Source organism: Dendropsophus ebraccatus, chromosome 1, assembly GCF_027789765.1.
Source record: "Dendropsophus ebraccatus isolate aDenEbr1 chromosome 1, aDenEbr1.pat, whole genome shotgun sequence".
Lineage (NCBI taxonomy): Eukaryota > Metazoa > Chordata > Amphibia > Anura > Hylidae > Dendropsophus > Dendropsophus ebraccatus.
The window spans coordinates 74,846,760-74,864,566 of record NC_091454.1 but is presented as its reverse complement, the minus strand read 5'-3'; the positions used below and the strand labels follow the sequence as shown (position 1 = coordinate 74,864,566).

The window sequence follows — 17,807 nt, the reverse complement described above, 5'->3', positions numbered from 1 at the left end:
AGAAACATTTAGAATTATATGTGCGCTCAACTGATTGGCTGATCGGCTGAGCGCACGTATAATTAGCGGGTCCGCAGTACAGTGACTTCATTGTGCTGCGGACCAGCGAAGAGGACACATCGGGGTGAGTATAGAGCTCTCCCCACCCCCTCCCCAGCACTGCACCCCTCCCAGCAAGGAAGGGGGGTCACTTAACCCCTTCCTTGCTGGGATGGGTGCAGTCTGACATCAGTCTGGCCCCCAAGGGGTTAAGGGGGATGCAATACATCCTCCCTTAAAGGACAACTCCCACAAAAAATTTTTTTTGCTCATTTAACACACATTACAAAGTTATATAACTTTGTAATGTGGTTAAATACCCGGCCTGGCCCCCTTCCCCCACTTTCGGACCCCCGACCCCCCACCCCGGAAGTTAAGGAATGTATACATTACCTATTACGATCGTCACGGTCCTCTTCTCCGGGGCGGCATCTGGTGACGACGACGTCAGAGCCGAGGGGCGGTCCGGGTCTTCTTCCTCCTCGGCGTCTTCATGCAAAGTGAATGGGGATGAAAAGGCTGCTGGTGCACATGCGCACCAGCAGCCTTTTCATTGGCTGGAGCGCATCACATGGCTTCCAGCTTGCTCAGCCCTGATTGGCTGAGCTTGCTGGAAGCCATGTGATGCGCTCCAGCCAATGAAAAGGCTGCCGGTGCGCAAGCGCACTGGCAGCCTTTTCTATCCCCTGGACCCGGAAGTTGGAGACATCGCTGGATGGCGGAAGGCGGCGACGGAGAGGCGGACGGCGGGCGAATCGAGTGGCGATCGTCACCGGAGAGATGGTGAGTATGGTGTCTGTGTGTGTCTGTGTTTTTTTTTTTTTTGGGGTCCCGCGGGAGTTGTCCTTTAACCCCTTGGGGGCCAGACTGTAAGCAGCGATCTGTAAAGATGCTGCATACTGTAAGGAGCACAACACCGCTAACAATGATGGGTGTTGTGCTCCTGTTTGTGTGTTTTTTGTGTGTTTCTCCCTTTTTGTTTTTCAGATATCGGTATCCTGGGGATTACGTCGGATTCCGTGGACTACGTCGATGACCAGCGGTTGTTTGTTTTTTTTTTTTTAATAAAATGGTCAATGAGGGGTGTGGGGGTGTTTTTATTTGAATAAAAAAATTTTTTAACTTGTGTCTTGTCTTTATTTCTTTACTTTATAGACTTAGTAGTGGAAGCCGTCTAATAGAAGGAATCCATTACTAAGTTGGGGCCTAGTGTTAGCCGGTATAAAATGGCTAACACTAACCCCCTATTATTACCCCAGTACCCAATGCCACCAGGGGTACTGGGAAGAGCCGGGTGCCAGTGGTCCCGGAGCGTCAAAATTGGCGCTCCTGGACCGGGCGGCAGCAGGCTGGTAAGATTTAGGCTGGGGAGGGCCTAAAACAATGGCTCTTCCCACCCTGGTGTTACCAGGCTGCTGTCGTTTGGTTTTTAACCCGGCTGGTTATAAAAATAGGGGGGACCCTATGCGTTTTTTTTTAATTATTTATTTATTTAAAAAAACCCGCATAGGGTCCCCCCTATTTTTATAACCAGCCGGGTTAAAAACCAAACGACAGCAGCCTGGTAACACCAGGGTGGGAAGAGCCATTGTTTTAGGCCCTCCCCAGCCTAAATCTTACTAGCCTGCTACCGCCCGGTCCAGGAGCGCCAATTTTGACGCTCCGGGACCACTGGCACCCGGCTCTTCCCAGTACCCCTGGTGGCATTGGGTACTGGGGTAATAATAGGGGGTTAGTGTTAGGCATTTTATACCGGCTAACACTAGGCCCCAACTTAGTAATGGATTCCGTCCAAGCCGTATTAGACGGCTTCCACTACTAAGTCTATAAAGTAAAGAAATAAAGACAAGACACAAGTTAAAAATTTTTTTATTCAAATAAAAACACCCCCACACCCCTCATTGACCATTTTATTAAAAAAAAAAAAAAAACAACCGCTGGTCATCGTCGTAGTCCGCGGAATCCGACGTAATCCACAGGATACCGATATCTGAAAAACAAAAAGGGAGAAACACACAAAAAACACACAAACAGGAGCACAACACCCATCATTGTGAGCGGTGTTGTGCTCCTTACAGTATGCAGCATCTTTACAGATCGCTGCTTACAGTCTGGCCCCCAAGGGGTTAAGGGAGGATGTATTGCATCCCCCTTAACCCCTTGGGGGCCAGACTGATGTCAGACTGCACCCATCCCAGCAAGGAAGGGGTTAAGTGACCCCCCTTCCTTGCTGGGAGGGGTGCAGTGCTGGGGAGGGGGTGGGGAGAGCTCTATACTCACCCCGATGTGTCCTCTTCGCTGGTCCGCAGCACAATGAAGTCACTGTGCTGCGGACCCGCTAATTATACGTGCGCTCATCCGATCAGCCAATCAGCTGAGCGCACATATAATTCTAAATGTTTCTTCTAATAATGCTATTGTGATAACATAATTAGAAGAAACATTTGATGTTTTAATTAAAGTAAAGTGATGATTAGTACAGAATGCTCTATTGCCGGCAATATGAATTAACGGCTTATGGAGCTTCCTGTACTAATTAATATTTAATTAATAAAACACATTTTCGTTGAAATAAAATCAGTTTCGTTGTTCAATAATTGAATTCTAACGAATCCATCATTGTGCAATTAAATATACTGTCAAAAAATAAATATATATAAATATACATTTATTTATATATATATTTATTTTAACAGTATATTTAATTGCAAAATGATGGAATCGTTTAAGTTTAATTATTGAACAATGAAAGGGACTTTATTACAACGAAAATGTGTTTTATTAATTCAATATATTAACCATGAGAGGCATCGGCATACTGCAGAGGATCGCAAACCCCGGTAATAGCGATTCCTGTAAACTGTTTCCCTGCTTTCCCAGATGCATCCAGAGGTGTTTGCATCACTTTCTTAAGATTTTATTTGTTATTTTTAGTTGAACCAGATTTCCAAGTAAATGACCGTATGTTTTCAGCCGCATGTCTATTTTTTCCCACGGCCGTAGTTTCATCCGCACATTTACAGCCGCATAAAAATACAGCCGCACAGTTACATAGTGTGAACCTAGCCTAAAGGTGCAAAAAGTGAAAACAGTATGCTACATTACACATAATGGCAACAAAATAATAATATTGCATAAAGAGAACTACACACGTCTACTTCTTTAGAGTAGAGGGCTCCCCCCTTACATTTTACTACTAAATAGAAAATTTACTTACAGCTGTATCCATCCACATTTGTGTAATTGCCTCTTCAGAAGGTGCTGTGATGTAGATGTTGCATTGTGGATAGTTATTGAAGATGCTTGTGTAGTTTTTGCATTCATCTGCATGATAAAGATTTTTTGTTACAGTGCGTCATTTATGCAATTTTACTTACAATAAGTTTGGGATTGCAAACCACCGAATGCTTGGCTTTTGACTCCTGGCGGCTATAACCCTCCATGTGCTATAAAATAATATGATAGCAGTGGTCTGTATCTAGTCTGTCTTTATGTATAGGGTGTATTTTTATTTAGGGTATCTGGCTTTTAGCCTGTAAACATTCTGTAGTCTGCTGAAGGGGGTCATATGCTCTATTCGTGATTCTTTATTTATTCCCATTTCCCAAATCTTCCTGATGCCCCTTTTTAAAAGCTGGCAGGTATGACTCCTAGTGACTAACATGCAACTGGAAAAAGTATCCTGCATTAGTTATATCTTTAAAAAGTGAATATAAAGAGTAAAGAGTGGGCACTCAGACATGCAAATACACGGCTAATTAAACCCTTAGCCAGGTCCGGGCAATAGTCACTGTATCGGTGGTGCTCTACTGAAATAAGTGGAGTGGAGTAGATGAACGCACATAGAAAATGTACAGTGGCACTCACCGAATCCTTAAAATGATGCTTTATTTCAGGGCATATATAGAGCAACAAACAAGTGCATTCCACTGGGAAGGAGCGACGATCGTTTCGCGCTACCGCGCTTCGACTGGCTCGGTGAGTGCCACTGTACATTTTCTATGTGCGTTTATCTTTAAAAAGTAACTCAACTCGGCGATTGGCTAAGCATAACTATGCTCAGCCAATGGCGGCTGAGCAGCTGATGACTCGCTGGAGGAGGGCCGGCATGAGGGAGGGCTGGAGCGGTCCGGCCAGTCTCCTTGGGTCCGTCCCAAGATGGCAGCTGGGGTCGACAGTGATTCTGTAACTATACAGCATCACACTTCCGAGCCTAGCCTAGGAGGGGGGGGGGGACACGGGGAAGGGGGACACTTACTTAAATAACACACATTACAATGTTGTATAACTTTGTAAGGTAAGTTATTTAGTGAATTAATGCTTTACACTGCACTACCCCTTTAACTATCACTGCCAGAGTGCAAAGGACCTGATATGGATAGAGAGGCTGTACAGCATGAAGGATGGTAACTCTATCACTGCCAGTTAGAGGTCACCCAGCTTTCCCAGCATCTTCTATTGTACTTAGTATGATGTGATCACTTTCCCAGCATCATATAGTTAGTGTGATGGAGATCACCCAGCTTTCCCAGCATCTTGTAGTCAGTATAATAGTGTCCTCCCAGCATCTTGCAGTCAGTATGATAGAGGTCACCCAGCTTTCCAGCATATTGCAGTCAGTATGATGGAGGTCACCCAGCTTTCCAGCCTATTGTACTCAGTATGATGGAGGTCACTCAGCTTTCCAGCATGTTGCAATCAGTATGATAGAGGTCACCCAGCTTTAAAGCATGTTTCAGTCAGTATGATGGAGGTCACCTAGCTTTCCAGCATCTTGTACTTAGTATGATGGAGGTCACCCAGCATTCCAGCATCTTGTACTCAGTATGATGGAGGTCACCCAGCTTTCCAGCATCTTGTACTCAGTATGATGGAGGTCACCCAGCTTTCCAGCATCTTGTACTCAGTATGATGGAGGTCACCCAGTTTTCCCAGCTTATGATGTATCTTGTATTGCATACACATGTACCATCCCAACATGAGAGCACAACCACCTTCTAACATGTCTAAAAGTTTATTACATATACCACCATTATATGTAGTCAGGGATAGTCAGGTCAAAGAGGTTACCAGGATTTAAAAAAAAATACATAGTTGCTTTCTTTCAAAACCAGCACCATACCTGCCAGATTGTATGTGCTATTACAATTTGCCTCCATTCCCTATAATATTATAATCTTGCCTAACCCCTCTACTTTTTACACAGTTATACAGGTGAAATGTAGAAAGCCTTTTACACCGCTCTTAATCCTTATTCACTATGAGTAATGTAGTAGAATATGTCCTTTATTAGTTGGAAAGCAATGTCTGTTGAGGTTCCCTAAGGGTAACATAATTGGTTGTGGGCCCACTCAGACTCACTCCCCGACCCCCCCCAACCCCCCCCCCCCCCCCCCCCCCCCCCCCCCCCCCCCCCCCCCCCCCCCCCCCACAGATATTTACACTTGAAATCTTTTTGTACCTGTTAATTGCTGAACTTCATTGATGCAGGTTGAGTTTTCTTGTAGTACCTCTAGGGCATCTTCAAATTCTTCATGTAATATATCTGGTTCCATAAAATTCTGTACAAAAGCCAATAACATTATAATAATATTATTTAATATAACAATAATATTTTAAGATTCAAGAGATTTATAATCTTTGAATGCACATAGTTGTTAATATGTCACTATTTATATCTTAGTCTGAGTTCAGTTCAGTTTGCTCAGCCAATTGCTTATCACAGTAGAACACCAAACAGACATATATTTATAGTCTTGCCTTGCTGTACTCAGCTATATGTCCCCATCATTAGATATCAATTATCAGAATAATACATTTTATACGTATATATACACTTTTTTTTACTTTCTGCATTAATTACCTATTAAGCCTAAATCAATGAAACCTGTGCTAAAATTAGGTTTTCATTACCCATTCATTGCAGCAGAGAGTAACCCTGCATATAGGGTCACAAATGGTAGGCACCAACCAGTTCTTGGAGATGGTTAAATTTAGTCTTTCACCAATCAGACATTTATTAAAAGTCATTTGACATATAGGAGACTACCAGGCACAGAGCTCTGATGCCGTTTCCCATAGTTTGCAAAAGGGTGACGTTTTTTAAAATAACAAGCTGCTCCCAACCCCCCACAGCAGAATGCCACCCACAGCATCAGAACACTGTACCCAGCAGCTATAAGGTACTGGGGAGGGTTTACACAGGGTGCAGGATGTCACCCTTAGGCTATGTTCACACATAGTATTTTCGTCAGTCTTTTGATCAGTCTTTTATCAACCAAAACCAAGAGTGGGTGGAACACAGAGGAACTGGGCAAATCTTTCCATTATATTTTTTGTCTTGTTAGTTCTACTCCTGGTTTTGGTTGAGAAGAAAAAAAAAAGGCAGAATACTATGTGTTAACATAGCCTTTAAATTCACTTACTGTGGATTTACTCACTGCATCTGCTGGAAGATTGTGTCTACTGTCCAATAAAATTATATTTTCTGACATTTTTTCTGATATTCATTTTAATGGACAGAATGGTGTAAAATATTAATAGAGATATTCTAAATTACTACCACATACTGTACAAAATCATGTAATATAAACCTTAAATTATTGCTCATTGTATTGCAGTTAGAGGTATATGACCAGTATTATATTAGGGCTCATTATGCTGCAGGTATGTTGGTTTTATATAAATAATGAGAACTAAAAATTATCCCAGGTTTGGAAATGATGCACTATGTGTAACCAAACAAAGAGAATTAATTCAATGAAATGTGTCTGTCCTCCTCATGCCAAAATTTGGAGCACATCATGTACATGCCATCTACCAGTAATGTACACTGCTTGTATAACACTTTTTCCCCCTGTTTTTTTATGAAACAGGGACATGGCTAGATGGATGAAAGTTTCCCCAATAAATTTACCTATGAAAAAGACTCATTTCTAGAGCCATTTTAAGCGTAAGCTATAAAAAAGAAAAAAAAGAAAGAAAAAGAAATCAAAGGTGTCAATTATTTTGTATTTTTTGTATTTTGCAACTGGGCAGCGATTTACTAACCAGCATGTACCAAAATAATAAATGATGCATAGGCATATCAGACAATCAAACAATAGTAATTCCTCCCCACTATATTATTTTGTAAATCTACACCTCTCTGTATTATCTATGCCTTGATTGTCTTTCCAGGAAGAGGGTTTAGTAACTTACTACAGTATATATAACCATAAGTTATTGATCTATAATATAGTAACTAAAAATGTAAAACAATCAACAATTTAAAGTTATTACTGGCTAACATCTGGGAGGTAGTAATGTACCTTGTTTATTTGGACCTAATTTTGTTGTACTTTCTTCTTTATATCTTTCTCTCCTGTTACATTTTTACTTGATTTTTTTTAATCTAATTTTATTGATCTTGTCTCTTTCTTCCCCTAAAGTAGCCCATCTTAAATTAGTATGAAAAGTAAGAGATTTCTATGGGTAGCGTAACATACTTAAAACATCCTTAGTATTGGTCATTGTACTCATATGGATACGTTTTTATGAGCTTCATACTAAGCTGTATATAAGCTTCAAATAGCTATATACACTAATACCAAATCATAAAACAAAAGCAATACAATCTAAAATGTTTAACTGAATTTTTAGTCAAATTGACCAAGTAATGGTAAGCTCAAATAAATCATTGATAGATCATTTACTTAATAAGATAAAAGCTTACACAGATTGTTGCTTACCATAATGAATCTTCCTGCATTCAATATTTAGCACAGTAATCTGTGAAGGACATATAAGTAAAGTATAAATTCCTATATAGGTTATGATGCTTCTATGATTATTGGCAGAATAGTCAGATGTCTTTGGTTTACCTTTGTTGCAGAGTTCCATAAATTAGGTGAGTGAGATAGCAGATATTTATGTCCTTCTCGTTTTACACGTCACTAACACGTAATACTATTTAAATTGCAGCAGTTGTCCCTTGTAGTTTCTGGCCATAGACTGAAAGACAATAGCTTAAATGTAAATATGGGATCCCAGCACATGCTCCCTATGTATTGTCTCAGCTTTACACTTCAATAAAACTGCCTTCTATCACCTGGATTGCTTGTTTGCAAAAAAGATTAAGGAATGTTATGGTTTCTAGCAGTGCTGTAAAGTGACTTTCACTCTATCCATTCACACCACGGTCATGGACAATGCCACCCAATGCAGTGTTCTATATAGAGTATTTTATTGGGGAATCTTCCAGCAATGGGAATTTGGAATGTGATGAGAATGAACTATTAATACATATACTGTTTAAATAAAAAGTGTGAATTAGAGTAAAGCTTTCATACGAAATTGACACAACAGCAAACTTACATTATCCTAGCATTCCTATACAGTACAAATAGCAAAGCAAACAAATATATAGGATTATGTTACCCTGGTAAAGCATATTAGCCAGGGATCATGGAACTTTTTAGAAAATTAAATGAATAAACTAGAATTTGATTTAATGTATCCCACCCCTTTAACACAGGTAACAATCTAAGTTCTCTGGAGAAACAGTAAAAATCATGAGCGGCTACCAACCTGCTTTAACATGGAAGGTAATGGGCATACAGAAAAACATAGGTGGTTGCAGTATATGGTTGCTGTTATATCTTGGGAGAGAGGCATAATTGAAGCTCCTGGATGCCCCCTCAAATTCAGTGACTTCATAGATCTATCTTAAGTGTGATCTTTCCCCTCTATGAAGGAATTTGTGTGAATATATATTGGTTTTGCTGAATATCAAAAAGCATGTGTGAGGGTTCCCTTAGAGGAGCATCATATGCTCTTTGAATTTAGGGTAATGCCTTTTTTGGGGAGTGTGGAAATACACAGTTGTCTGGTTCTGAAGTCTGGTTCTGACATATGTCTTCTTATGTTTGATTCTATATACAGCAACACCTCTCATAAAAAAAAACCCTGATCTAACTAAAATGTCCATGTGCAAAATTTCCCATTATATATTATCCCTCTTCTTTAATGAAGACGTGTCACTACATGTACAGCAGGAAATCAGGGCTCCGATCTCGGGAATGGGAGGGGGGCTATTGTGGAACAAGAATAGCTGGAAACCAGGAGGCAGTAGCCTTCAGGTGAACCAGTTTCCAGTGATGCCTGTCCTTGGGCTACCGCAGATTTCTGGGATAGGGTCACTGCACCCAATATGCACCTGATTTTCAAAGCTTCGTGTGCAAATGGCTAGCCATTGATTTATTAGGCAGTTAGGGGAGCCTCCTGGTACCCAGCCTGTCATGTAGAGACAGGTCCTCTTTAAGAAGACCATTCTGGCTTATAGAAGTTTTTCCTTATCTGTGTGTTTGTATGTAAGGCCACGAATCTAATATTACAAGGACAGTTGTAATCACAAAAGTATAAGATAAGGATAAGCTTTATTACACATAAAATGATTGTTACAGTTGATAAATTGATGTATTGTGAGATACACAAGTCAAACAAGTGTAAGTTACAGAAAAAGTAAGAAAATATTCTACAGCCGTACAATGAGCTTCTTAACAAATCTTCAACACTATTCATCAATGAAGCAGTGTGTACACATATACAGTGTGTCCTATCAGCTGCCAGCGTTTGCATACATAATAATATATAACGTTCAAAGTAGTAACTGTAAGAATATATATACAGTATATGTGTAATTTGCCAGCTTTGAGATGGATCTCATGCCTATGACAACTCATTTGCTTAACACGACAATATTTTTTGCTGCAGCTGGCAGATGTAATTTTTCCATGTCAAATCTATTATTCAATTAACCTGCTTGAAAAATATGCATTGTAGTACATTGAAAAGATAAAGCTTGTCCTACCTTCTTAATACACGAATCCATTCTCCACAGGTTGGCTCATACGACCAGTAAAAAAAAGCTGATATATTACAGTTTAGCTTCAGTAAGCCTGAATAGATTTTAACTGTTTTAGGGAAGTATTTTAATTTGGGATTTTCCAATGTGGGTTTACCTTATTTGTGTCGTGAACACAACCTTGCACATTCTACAGCTTCCATTTTTAAGTTGTTTAATAACTGCAGTGATATACTGTTCCGGAACCGACAATTGTCACTCTAGAGAGCAGCAGGACTTGTTTTCTTTAAAAATGTATTATAAATAAATTATAAAGTGGTTTTGCGCCATTACGTCTGACAATTTTTTTTATTTTAGTATGCGTAAACAGTACTTTTTCAAATGAACGTATCTACATAAGAACACAAAAAACATGATGGAACTTTTCTGTGTATATTTAGAATCATTGCACACCAACTGAAATATTTCAGGTCTTTTATTGTTTTAATACTGATGATTTTGGCATACAGCTCATGAAAACTCAAAAATCCTGTCTAAAAAAATTAGCATATTTCATCCGACCAATAAAAGAAAAGTGTTTTTAATAAAAAAAAAAGTCAACCTTCAAATAATTATGTTCAGTTATGCACTCAATACTTGGTCGGGAATCCTTTTGCAGAAATGACTGCTTCAATGTGGCGTGGCATGGAGGCAATCAGCCTGTGGCACTGCTCAGGTGTTATGGAGGCCCAGGATGCCTTGATAGCAACCTTAAGCTCATCCAGAGTGTTGGGTCTTGCGTCTCTTAACTTTCTCTTCACAATATCCCACAGATTCTCTATGGGGTTCTGGTCAGGCGAGTTGGCAGGCCAATTGAGCACACTACCACCATGGTCAGTAAACCATTTACCAGTGGTTTTGGCACTGTGAGCGGGTGCCAGGTCATGCTGAAAAATGAAATCTTCATCTCCATAAAGTTTTTCAGCCGATGGAAGCATGAAGTGCTCCAAAATCTCCTGATAGCTAGCTGCATTGACCCTGCCCTTGATAAAACACAGTGGACCAACACCTGCAGCTGACATGGCACCCCAGACCATCACTGACTGTGGGTACTTGACACTGGACTTCAGGCATTTTGGCATTTCCTTCTCCCCAGTCCTGGCACCTTGATTTTTGAATGACATGCAAAATTTGCTTTCATCAGAAAAAAGTACTTGGGACCACTGAGCAACAGTCCAGTGCTGCTTCTCTGTAGCCCAGGTCAGGCGCTTCTGCCGCTGTTTCTGGTTCAAAAGTGGCTTGACCTGGGCAATGCGGCACCTGTAGTCCATTTCCTGCACACGCCTGTGCACAGTGGCTCTGGATCTTTTTACTCCAGACTCAGTCCACTGCTTCCGCAGGTCCATCAAGGTCTGGAATCGGTCCTTCTCCACAATCTTCCTCAGGGTCCGGTCACCTCTTCTCGTTGTGCAGCGTTTTCTGCCACATTTTTTCCTTCCCACAGACTTCCCATTGAGGTGCCTTGATACAGCACTCTGGGAACAGCCTATTTGTTCAGAAATTTCTTACCCTCTTGCTTGAGGGTGTCAATGATGGCCTTCTGGACAGCAGTCAGGTTCGCAGTCTTACCCATGATGGCTGTTTGGAGTAATGAACCAGGCTGGTAGTTTTTAAAAGCCTCAGGTATCTTTTGCAGGTGTTTAGAGTAAATTAGTTGATTCAGATGATTAGGTTAATAGCTCGTTTAGGGCACTTTTCATGATATGCTAATTTTTTGAGATAGGATTTTTCAGTTTTCATGAGCTGTATGTCAAAATCATCAGGATTAAAACAATAAAAGGCCTGAAATATTTCAGTTGGTGTGCAATGATTCTAAAATATATGAAAGTTTAATTTTTATCATTATATTATGGAAAATAATGAACTTTAGCACTATATGCTAATTTTTTTAGAAGGATCTGTATTATCTTCTTTTTTTAGAAACGTTTCCATCATTTCTACTACTACAGATGTTAAACACACTGGCCTGTAGGTACTGGGCTCTTCTCTACTCCCGTTCTTGTGGATGGGTATAACATTGGGCAATTATCAGGGACATCTCCTGTTAGCAGGGATTGTTTACACAGATCTGTCAGGGGGCAGCAATAACAGATCCGAGTTCTTTAAGAACCCTGGGGTGGACACCACCTGGACCCATTGCCTTATTCAACTTTAAACGGGCAAGTTCCTCTGCAACTTCAGCCTCTGAAAATGCTGGAGCTGAACCCATATAGCTGGAGGCAATGCTGTGTCCAACCATCCTGTGATTGTGAAGGCCTCCTTCTGAAATCACTGAGCAAAAGTGACTATTCAAATAGTCAGCCACCGCTTTATCTCCATCAATAAACGTATTCTACCAATTACTTATTTTAGAAATGCTGCAGCCATTCTTCTTCTTCCTGTCACTTATATATCTGAAGAAGGTTTTATTCCCCTTCTTAACAGATTTTGCCATTTCTTTTGAGGCTTAAGCAGTATTTATAATCGTCTTTGCCTCCTTCTGTATAATTTTATACGTCTCTCTGTCAGCTTCATTCCCAGTCTCCTTATACTTCATGTAGTCTGCCTTTTTTCCTTTAACCTCTCTAGTAAACCATAATAGATTCTTCTTCCTTTTACTTTTGCTAACTTCTCATACATGTAGTCTAGTTGCCTTATTTATGGCATTTTTTAATACTATAAGTGCTTGCTCCTGATGTTTTATCCCACCCTCTTAATTCTTTATCTAAATACTCCCCCATTTTCTTAAAATCTGTCTTCCTAAAATCCAGTACTCTTGTTGTAGTATGGGATTGGACACAGTCAGTTTGTATGTCAAACCATAAACACTGGTGGTCACTGGAACCTAAGTTTTCTTCCACTCTAACTTCAGACACCCGATCCCCATTAGTAAACACTAAATCTAGAATGTTCTCTCCTCTGGTTGGTGACTTCACAAGCTGTTTTAGAGATGCCCCTGGAAGGGTCTCTATTATATTCTTGCCAGAAGGAATATTCCAATCCACATCTGGCATGTTGAAGTCACCCATAACTACAATGTCCCCCTTTAATGACATTTTAGTCATTTCATCCATCAGCATGTTATCATAGTTTTTACTTTGCCCCGGAGGCCTATAGATAACACCTATTCTAATAACAGATACCTCTTTCATGTACAAAATATATCCCAATATGGCTATTTCCCAATCATTCGAATCTTTGAACCAAGTCTCAGTTACAGCAACTAGGTCCATATCCTGTTAGGAATGTGACTTTGCGCTCCTCAGTCCGTGCCGGGCGGCCGAGGAAGCGCTGAATTTCTGTCTGTGTTTGCACTGAATGAACTGTGTTTTACTTTCCAGCCACACCTGCCTTGCCTGTCAGACTTATGGCAGTGCAGGGGTTACTGCACTGCTAGATCTGTTCAGCTGGGCTTGGTGCTGGGATCAGAGCTGGTCCAATCAGCTGCTGGACCTAGTCTCTGATCCAGGATAAAAAGCAGTCAGATCCTCAGTTCCCTGCTGGTTATTAGTTGTTTCTAGTCCCAGCTCCCCTGCTCCTTTCCCAGCGTTCCCTGTCCTAATCCCCTTGCTATTGCTCTACCCGTATTCTGACCTCTTGCCTGCCATTTGACTATCCGCGCTCCTTCTGATTTTGTACTGCGTTGTCTGTTTGGTTTTGACCCTGCTAGTTGACTATCCTTTATTGTGTTTCGTTTGTCTGTCTACGTTTTGTGTATTCACCTACGCAGTGTAGGGACCGACTCCGTGGTTGTCCGCAACCGTTTAGGGTCGACTGAGGCAAGTAGGCAGGTGACAGTGGGTGGGTTCAGATCTAGGGCCCACTGTCTCTTGTCTTGTCTACTCCTGCCAGTCATGACAGAATAACCAGCCTTTAAAAAAAAAAAAAAATATATATATATATATATATATATATATATATATATATATATATATATTTTTTTTTTTTTTTTTTTTTTTTTTTTCTTTTGCGGGTCATCTCGCATCATGGATCCTGTGAAAGCTCTGGTTGAGCAAATGCAAGGTCTGAACAGGCTAGTTCAGAATCTTGCACAACAGGTGCAGGAGCAGGAGTCCACACCACGGCAAGTGACCATGACCGCGGCAATGCCTCTGGAACCTCCGATTCTGCTCCCCGAAAAATTTAAAGGGGACAGGAAGGCCTTCAGGATCTTCAAGGAAGGTTGCAAATTATTTTTTCGGTTACGTCCCCGCTCTTCAGGAGATGAAACCCAAAGAGTCGGCATTGTCATGTCTCTCTTGCAGGGTCCTCCTCAGGAGTGGGCTTTTTCGTTACCCCCTGATTCTATGGAATTATCTTCAGTGGACCAATTTTTTGATGCCCTGGGGTTACTATATGATGACCCAGACAGAACCGCTGTGGTAGAGCGACAGCTGACTTCTCTGCGACAGGGTAAGAGACCTGTAGAGGAGTACTGTGCAGAATTCCGGCAGTGGTGTGTTCCTTCAGGGTGGAACGATCCAGCATTGAGGTGCCAATTTAGGATGGGGTTGTCTGACCAACTTAAGGACCTATTAGTCGTGTACCCTACCCCTGACACGTTAGAAGGGACTATGACATTGGCGATAAGGGTTGACAGGAGACTCAGAGACAGACGTGGGGAAAAGAGCATCTCTGATGCTTCTAAACCTCTTTCTTTCCCTAACTATACTCCTAAGTCTAATCCTTCTGTTCCTCTGTTGTCACAAGAAGACCCCATGCAACTAGGTGCTGCTGACACCCACACCCGACAAGCTCTTCGGCTACAGCACAATCTCTGCCTGTACTGTGGCAAGTCTGGTCACTGGGTGAAAGAATGTCCATCCAAGCCTGGTCAATCGGCGAAAAGACTCCAGCGTCTGAGTGACTGTCGAGGGAGTCACTCAGGCGCACAGGTACCTCTAGAAAATAAGAACAAATTGATGTTGCCCATCTCGTTGTTTTTAGGTAATAAGTGTATTTCTGGGTATGCTCATGTGGATTCTGGAGCTTCTGCCAATTTTATTAGCTCTGCATTTTGGTCATGCTTGGGAATTTGCCCTCTTCTGCTTAAATGTCCATTAACTATTACTGGTGCTGATTTTACCCCTTTGGCCCGGGGTGAAATCCAGTACATCACTCCGCATCTTGAGGTGCAAATTGGATCAGTTCACAAAGAAAATCTTGATTTTCTGGTTATGGATAACTTATCCTCTGACATTATTTTGGGTTTGCCCTGGTTGGACCAGCATAATCCTGTGTTTGACTGGTCTAACAGGGAATTGATTAAATGGGGGCCAAATTGTGCTTCTCATTGTATTGTATTTATCTGACTTTGCTGATGTCTTTGATGAGAAGGCTGTGGAGGTGCTACCGCCACACCGACCTTATGATTGTGCGATTGACTTGATGCCAGGATCCAAGTATCCTAAGGGAAGAATCTTCAATCTGTCTAGACCTGAGAGGGAGGCCATGCGAGAATATATCCAGGACAGCCTTCGCAAAGGTCACATTCGTCCATCTTGCTCTCCCTTAGGGGCTGGGTTCTTTTTTGTGGGGAAAAAAGATGGTGGTCTTAGACCTTGTATTGATTATCGTGAACTAAACAAGATTACCATTAAGAACCAACATCCCCTTCCCCTGATTCCGGATCTATTCAATCAGATTGTGGGCGCCCAGTGGTTCTCCAAGATTGACCTACGTGGGGCCTACAATCTGATAAGAATTAGGGAGGGGGACGAGTGGAAAACTGCCTTTAATACGCCTGAAGGGCATTTTGAATATCTGGTTATGCCATTTGGGTTAAGCAACGCGCCGGCAGTTTTTCAACATTTTGTTAATGATGTTTTCCGTAAATATCTTGGGCAATTTTTAGTAGTTTATCTGGATGACATTTTAATCTTCTCTCCTGATTGGGCCTCACACATAGCTCATGTTCGTAAGGTTATGGAATTGCTCAGATTGAACCATCTGTACGCTAAACTGTCCAAATGCCAGTTCGGGATCCAAAAGGTCTCTTTTCTGGGTTACATTATCACCCCTAACTCCTTCTGTATGGACCCACTGAAGGTGGCTGCTATTGAGAAATGGGAACGACCTACTAGTCTAAAGGCCCTGCAACGATTTTTAGGATTTGCCAATTATTATAGAAAATTTATTAAAGGCTTCTCAGTCATTGCCAAACCACTGACTGACTTAACCAGAAAAGGAGCTGATCTTGTGAACTGGAGTCCCGAAGCTGTACAGGCATTTGGACAGTTGAAAAAATGTTTTTCTGAGGCCCCAGTGCTTATTCAGCCAGATTTAGATCAGCCATTCATCATCGAGGTAGATGCTTCAGAAGTGGGGGTTGGAGCGGTCCTCTCACAAGGTTCCGAGACCCTCACTAATCTTAGACCTGTAGCCTATTTTTCAAGGAAGTTCTCTAAAACTGAATGTAATTATGACATTGGTAACAGGGAGTTGTTGGCCATTAAATGGGCCTTTGATGAGTGGAGACACTTCCTTGAAGGGGCTAAACATAAGATCAGGGTTTTGACTGATCATAAAAATCTCTTATACCTTGATAAAGCTAAGCGCCTTACTCCTCGACAGGCAAGGTGGGCGTTATTTTTTACCAGGTTCCATTTTGAAATTACCTTCCGTCCGGGTTCTAAGAATGTCCGAGCGGATGCTCTGTCTCGCAGCTTTGAGGCCAGCAATGCCCCCAGGGAAGAACCTGAGACTATTTTAGCACCAGGTGTGGTCGTTGCCACCCTCCAACCTGACCTTGCCGCCCAGGTGGTAGATTCACAATCCCTAGCCCCTAGGAACATCCCGGAGGGAAAACTCTTTGTACCCCCCAACCTTCGACTCAGAGTTCTTGAAGAGACCCACTGTTCAGTTTTAGCAGGTCACCCGGGCATTGCTGGCACAAAGTATCTGCTCTCACGGTATTATTGGTGGCCATCTTGGGCCAGAGATACTAAACTGTTTGTTGAGGCCTGTGAGGTCTGTGCCAGGTCCAAGGTTCCTCGTAGATTACCTGAAGGTCTTCTACATCCTCTCCCTTTGCCTGAGAGACCCTGGACCCACATTTCAATGGATTTTATCACTGACTTGCCACCTTCAAAAGGGAAGACTGTTATCTGGGTCGTAACTGATAGATTTTCTAAAATGTGTCATCTGATTCCCCTTAAGAAACTCCCTAATGCACGTAGCATCTCTGTTCATCAATCATATTTTACGACTTCATGGGGTTCCAGAGAACATTGTGTCTGATAGAGGGGTGCAGTTTGTCTCTAAGTTCTGGAGGGAGTTCTGTGGTCGATTGGGAACTTCGTTGGCATTTTCATCTGCTTTCCATCCTCAGACCAATGGGCAGAATGAAAGAGTCAACCAATCATTAGAACAATTTCTAAGATGCTTTGTTTCTAGTGCCCAGGACAAATGGAAGGAGTATTTGTCCTTGGCAGAATTCGCCCTCAATAATAGAGAAAATCATTCTACCAAAATGTCGCTGTTTTTCTGCAATTATGGTTTTAATCCGAGGTTTTCATCTGCGCATGCTGCTGAATCTGTTAACCCGTCAGCTGAAAAAACCTATAGAAGACTGTGCACAGTCTGGGCCCAAGCTCTTGAGAACTTGGTTAAAGCCCAGGAATTATCGAAAAAACAAGCCAACAAAAGTTACATATCTGGCCCAGAATACCTAGTGGGTGACAAGGTGTGGCTTTCCACCAAAAACTTGAAACTTAGGGTTCCGTCTGGAAAACTGGCACCCAAATACATTGGGCCATATGTCATCACTGAGATAATTAACCCTGTTTCTTTCAGGTTGCAATTGCCAAGAGTCATGAAAATTAATTATGTGTTCCATAAGGCTCTATTGAAAAGGTATATCACTCCTGTGTTGCCGTCTATTCCTCCAGATCCCCTGGTCATTCAA

General features: G+C 41.6%; 1 protein-coding gene across 1 annotated transcript in view; it reads right to left on the bottom strand.

Moving 5' to 3' along the window:
• The window catches only part of SPIC (Spi-C transcription factor), a 45,998-nt gene that overhangs the window by 9,911 nt on the left and 18,280 nt on the right, over window positions 1-17,807 (bottom strand). Inside the window, exons 2-5 of the mRNA XM_069955506.1 lie at window positions 7,902-8,031; window positions 7,770-7,809; window positions 5,501-5,600; window positions 3,257-3,363 (exon numbers count right to left, since the gene is read on the bottom strand). Coding sequence (XP_069811607.1) covers window positions 3,257-3,363; window positions 5,501-5,600; window positions 7,770-7,772 — 210 coding nt within the window. The 5' untranslated portion in view covers window positions 7,773-7,809; window positions 7,902-8,031. The remainder of the gene's footprint in view (window positions 1-3,256; window positions 3,364-5,500; window positions 5,601-7,769; window positions 7,810-7,901; window positions 8,032-17,807) is intronic.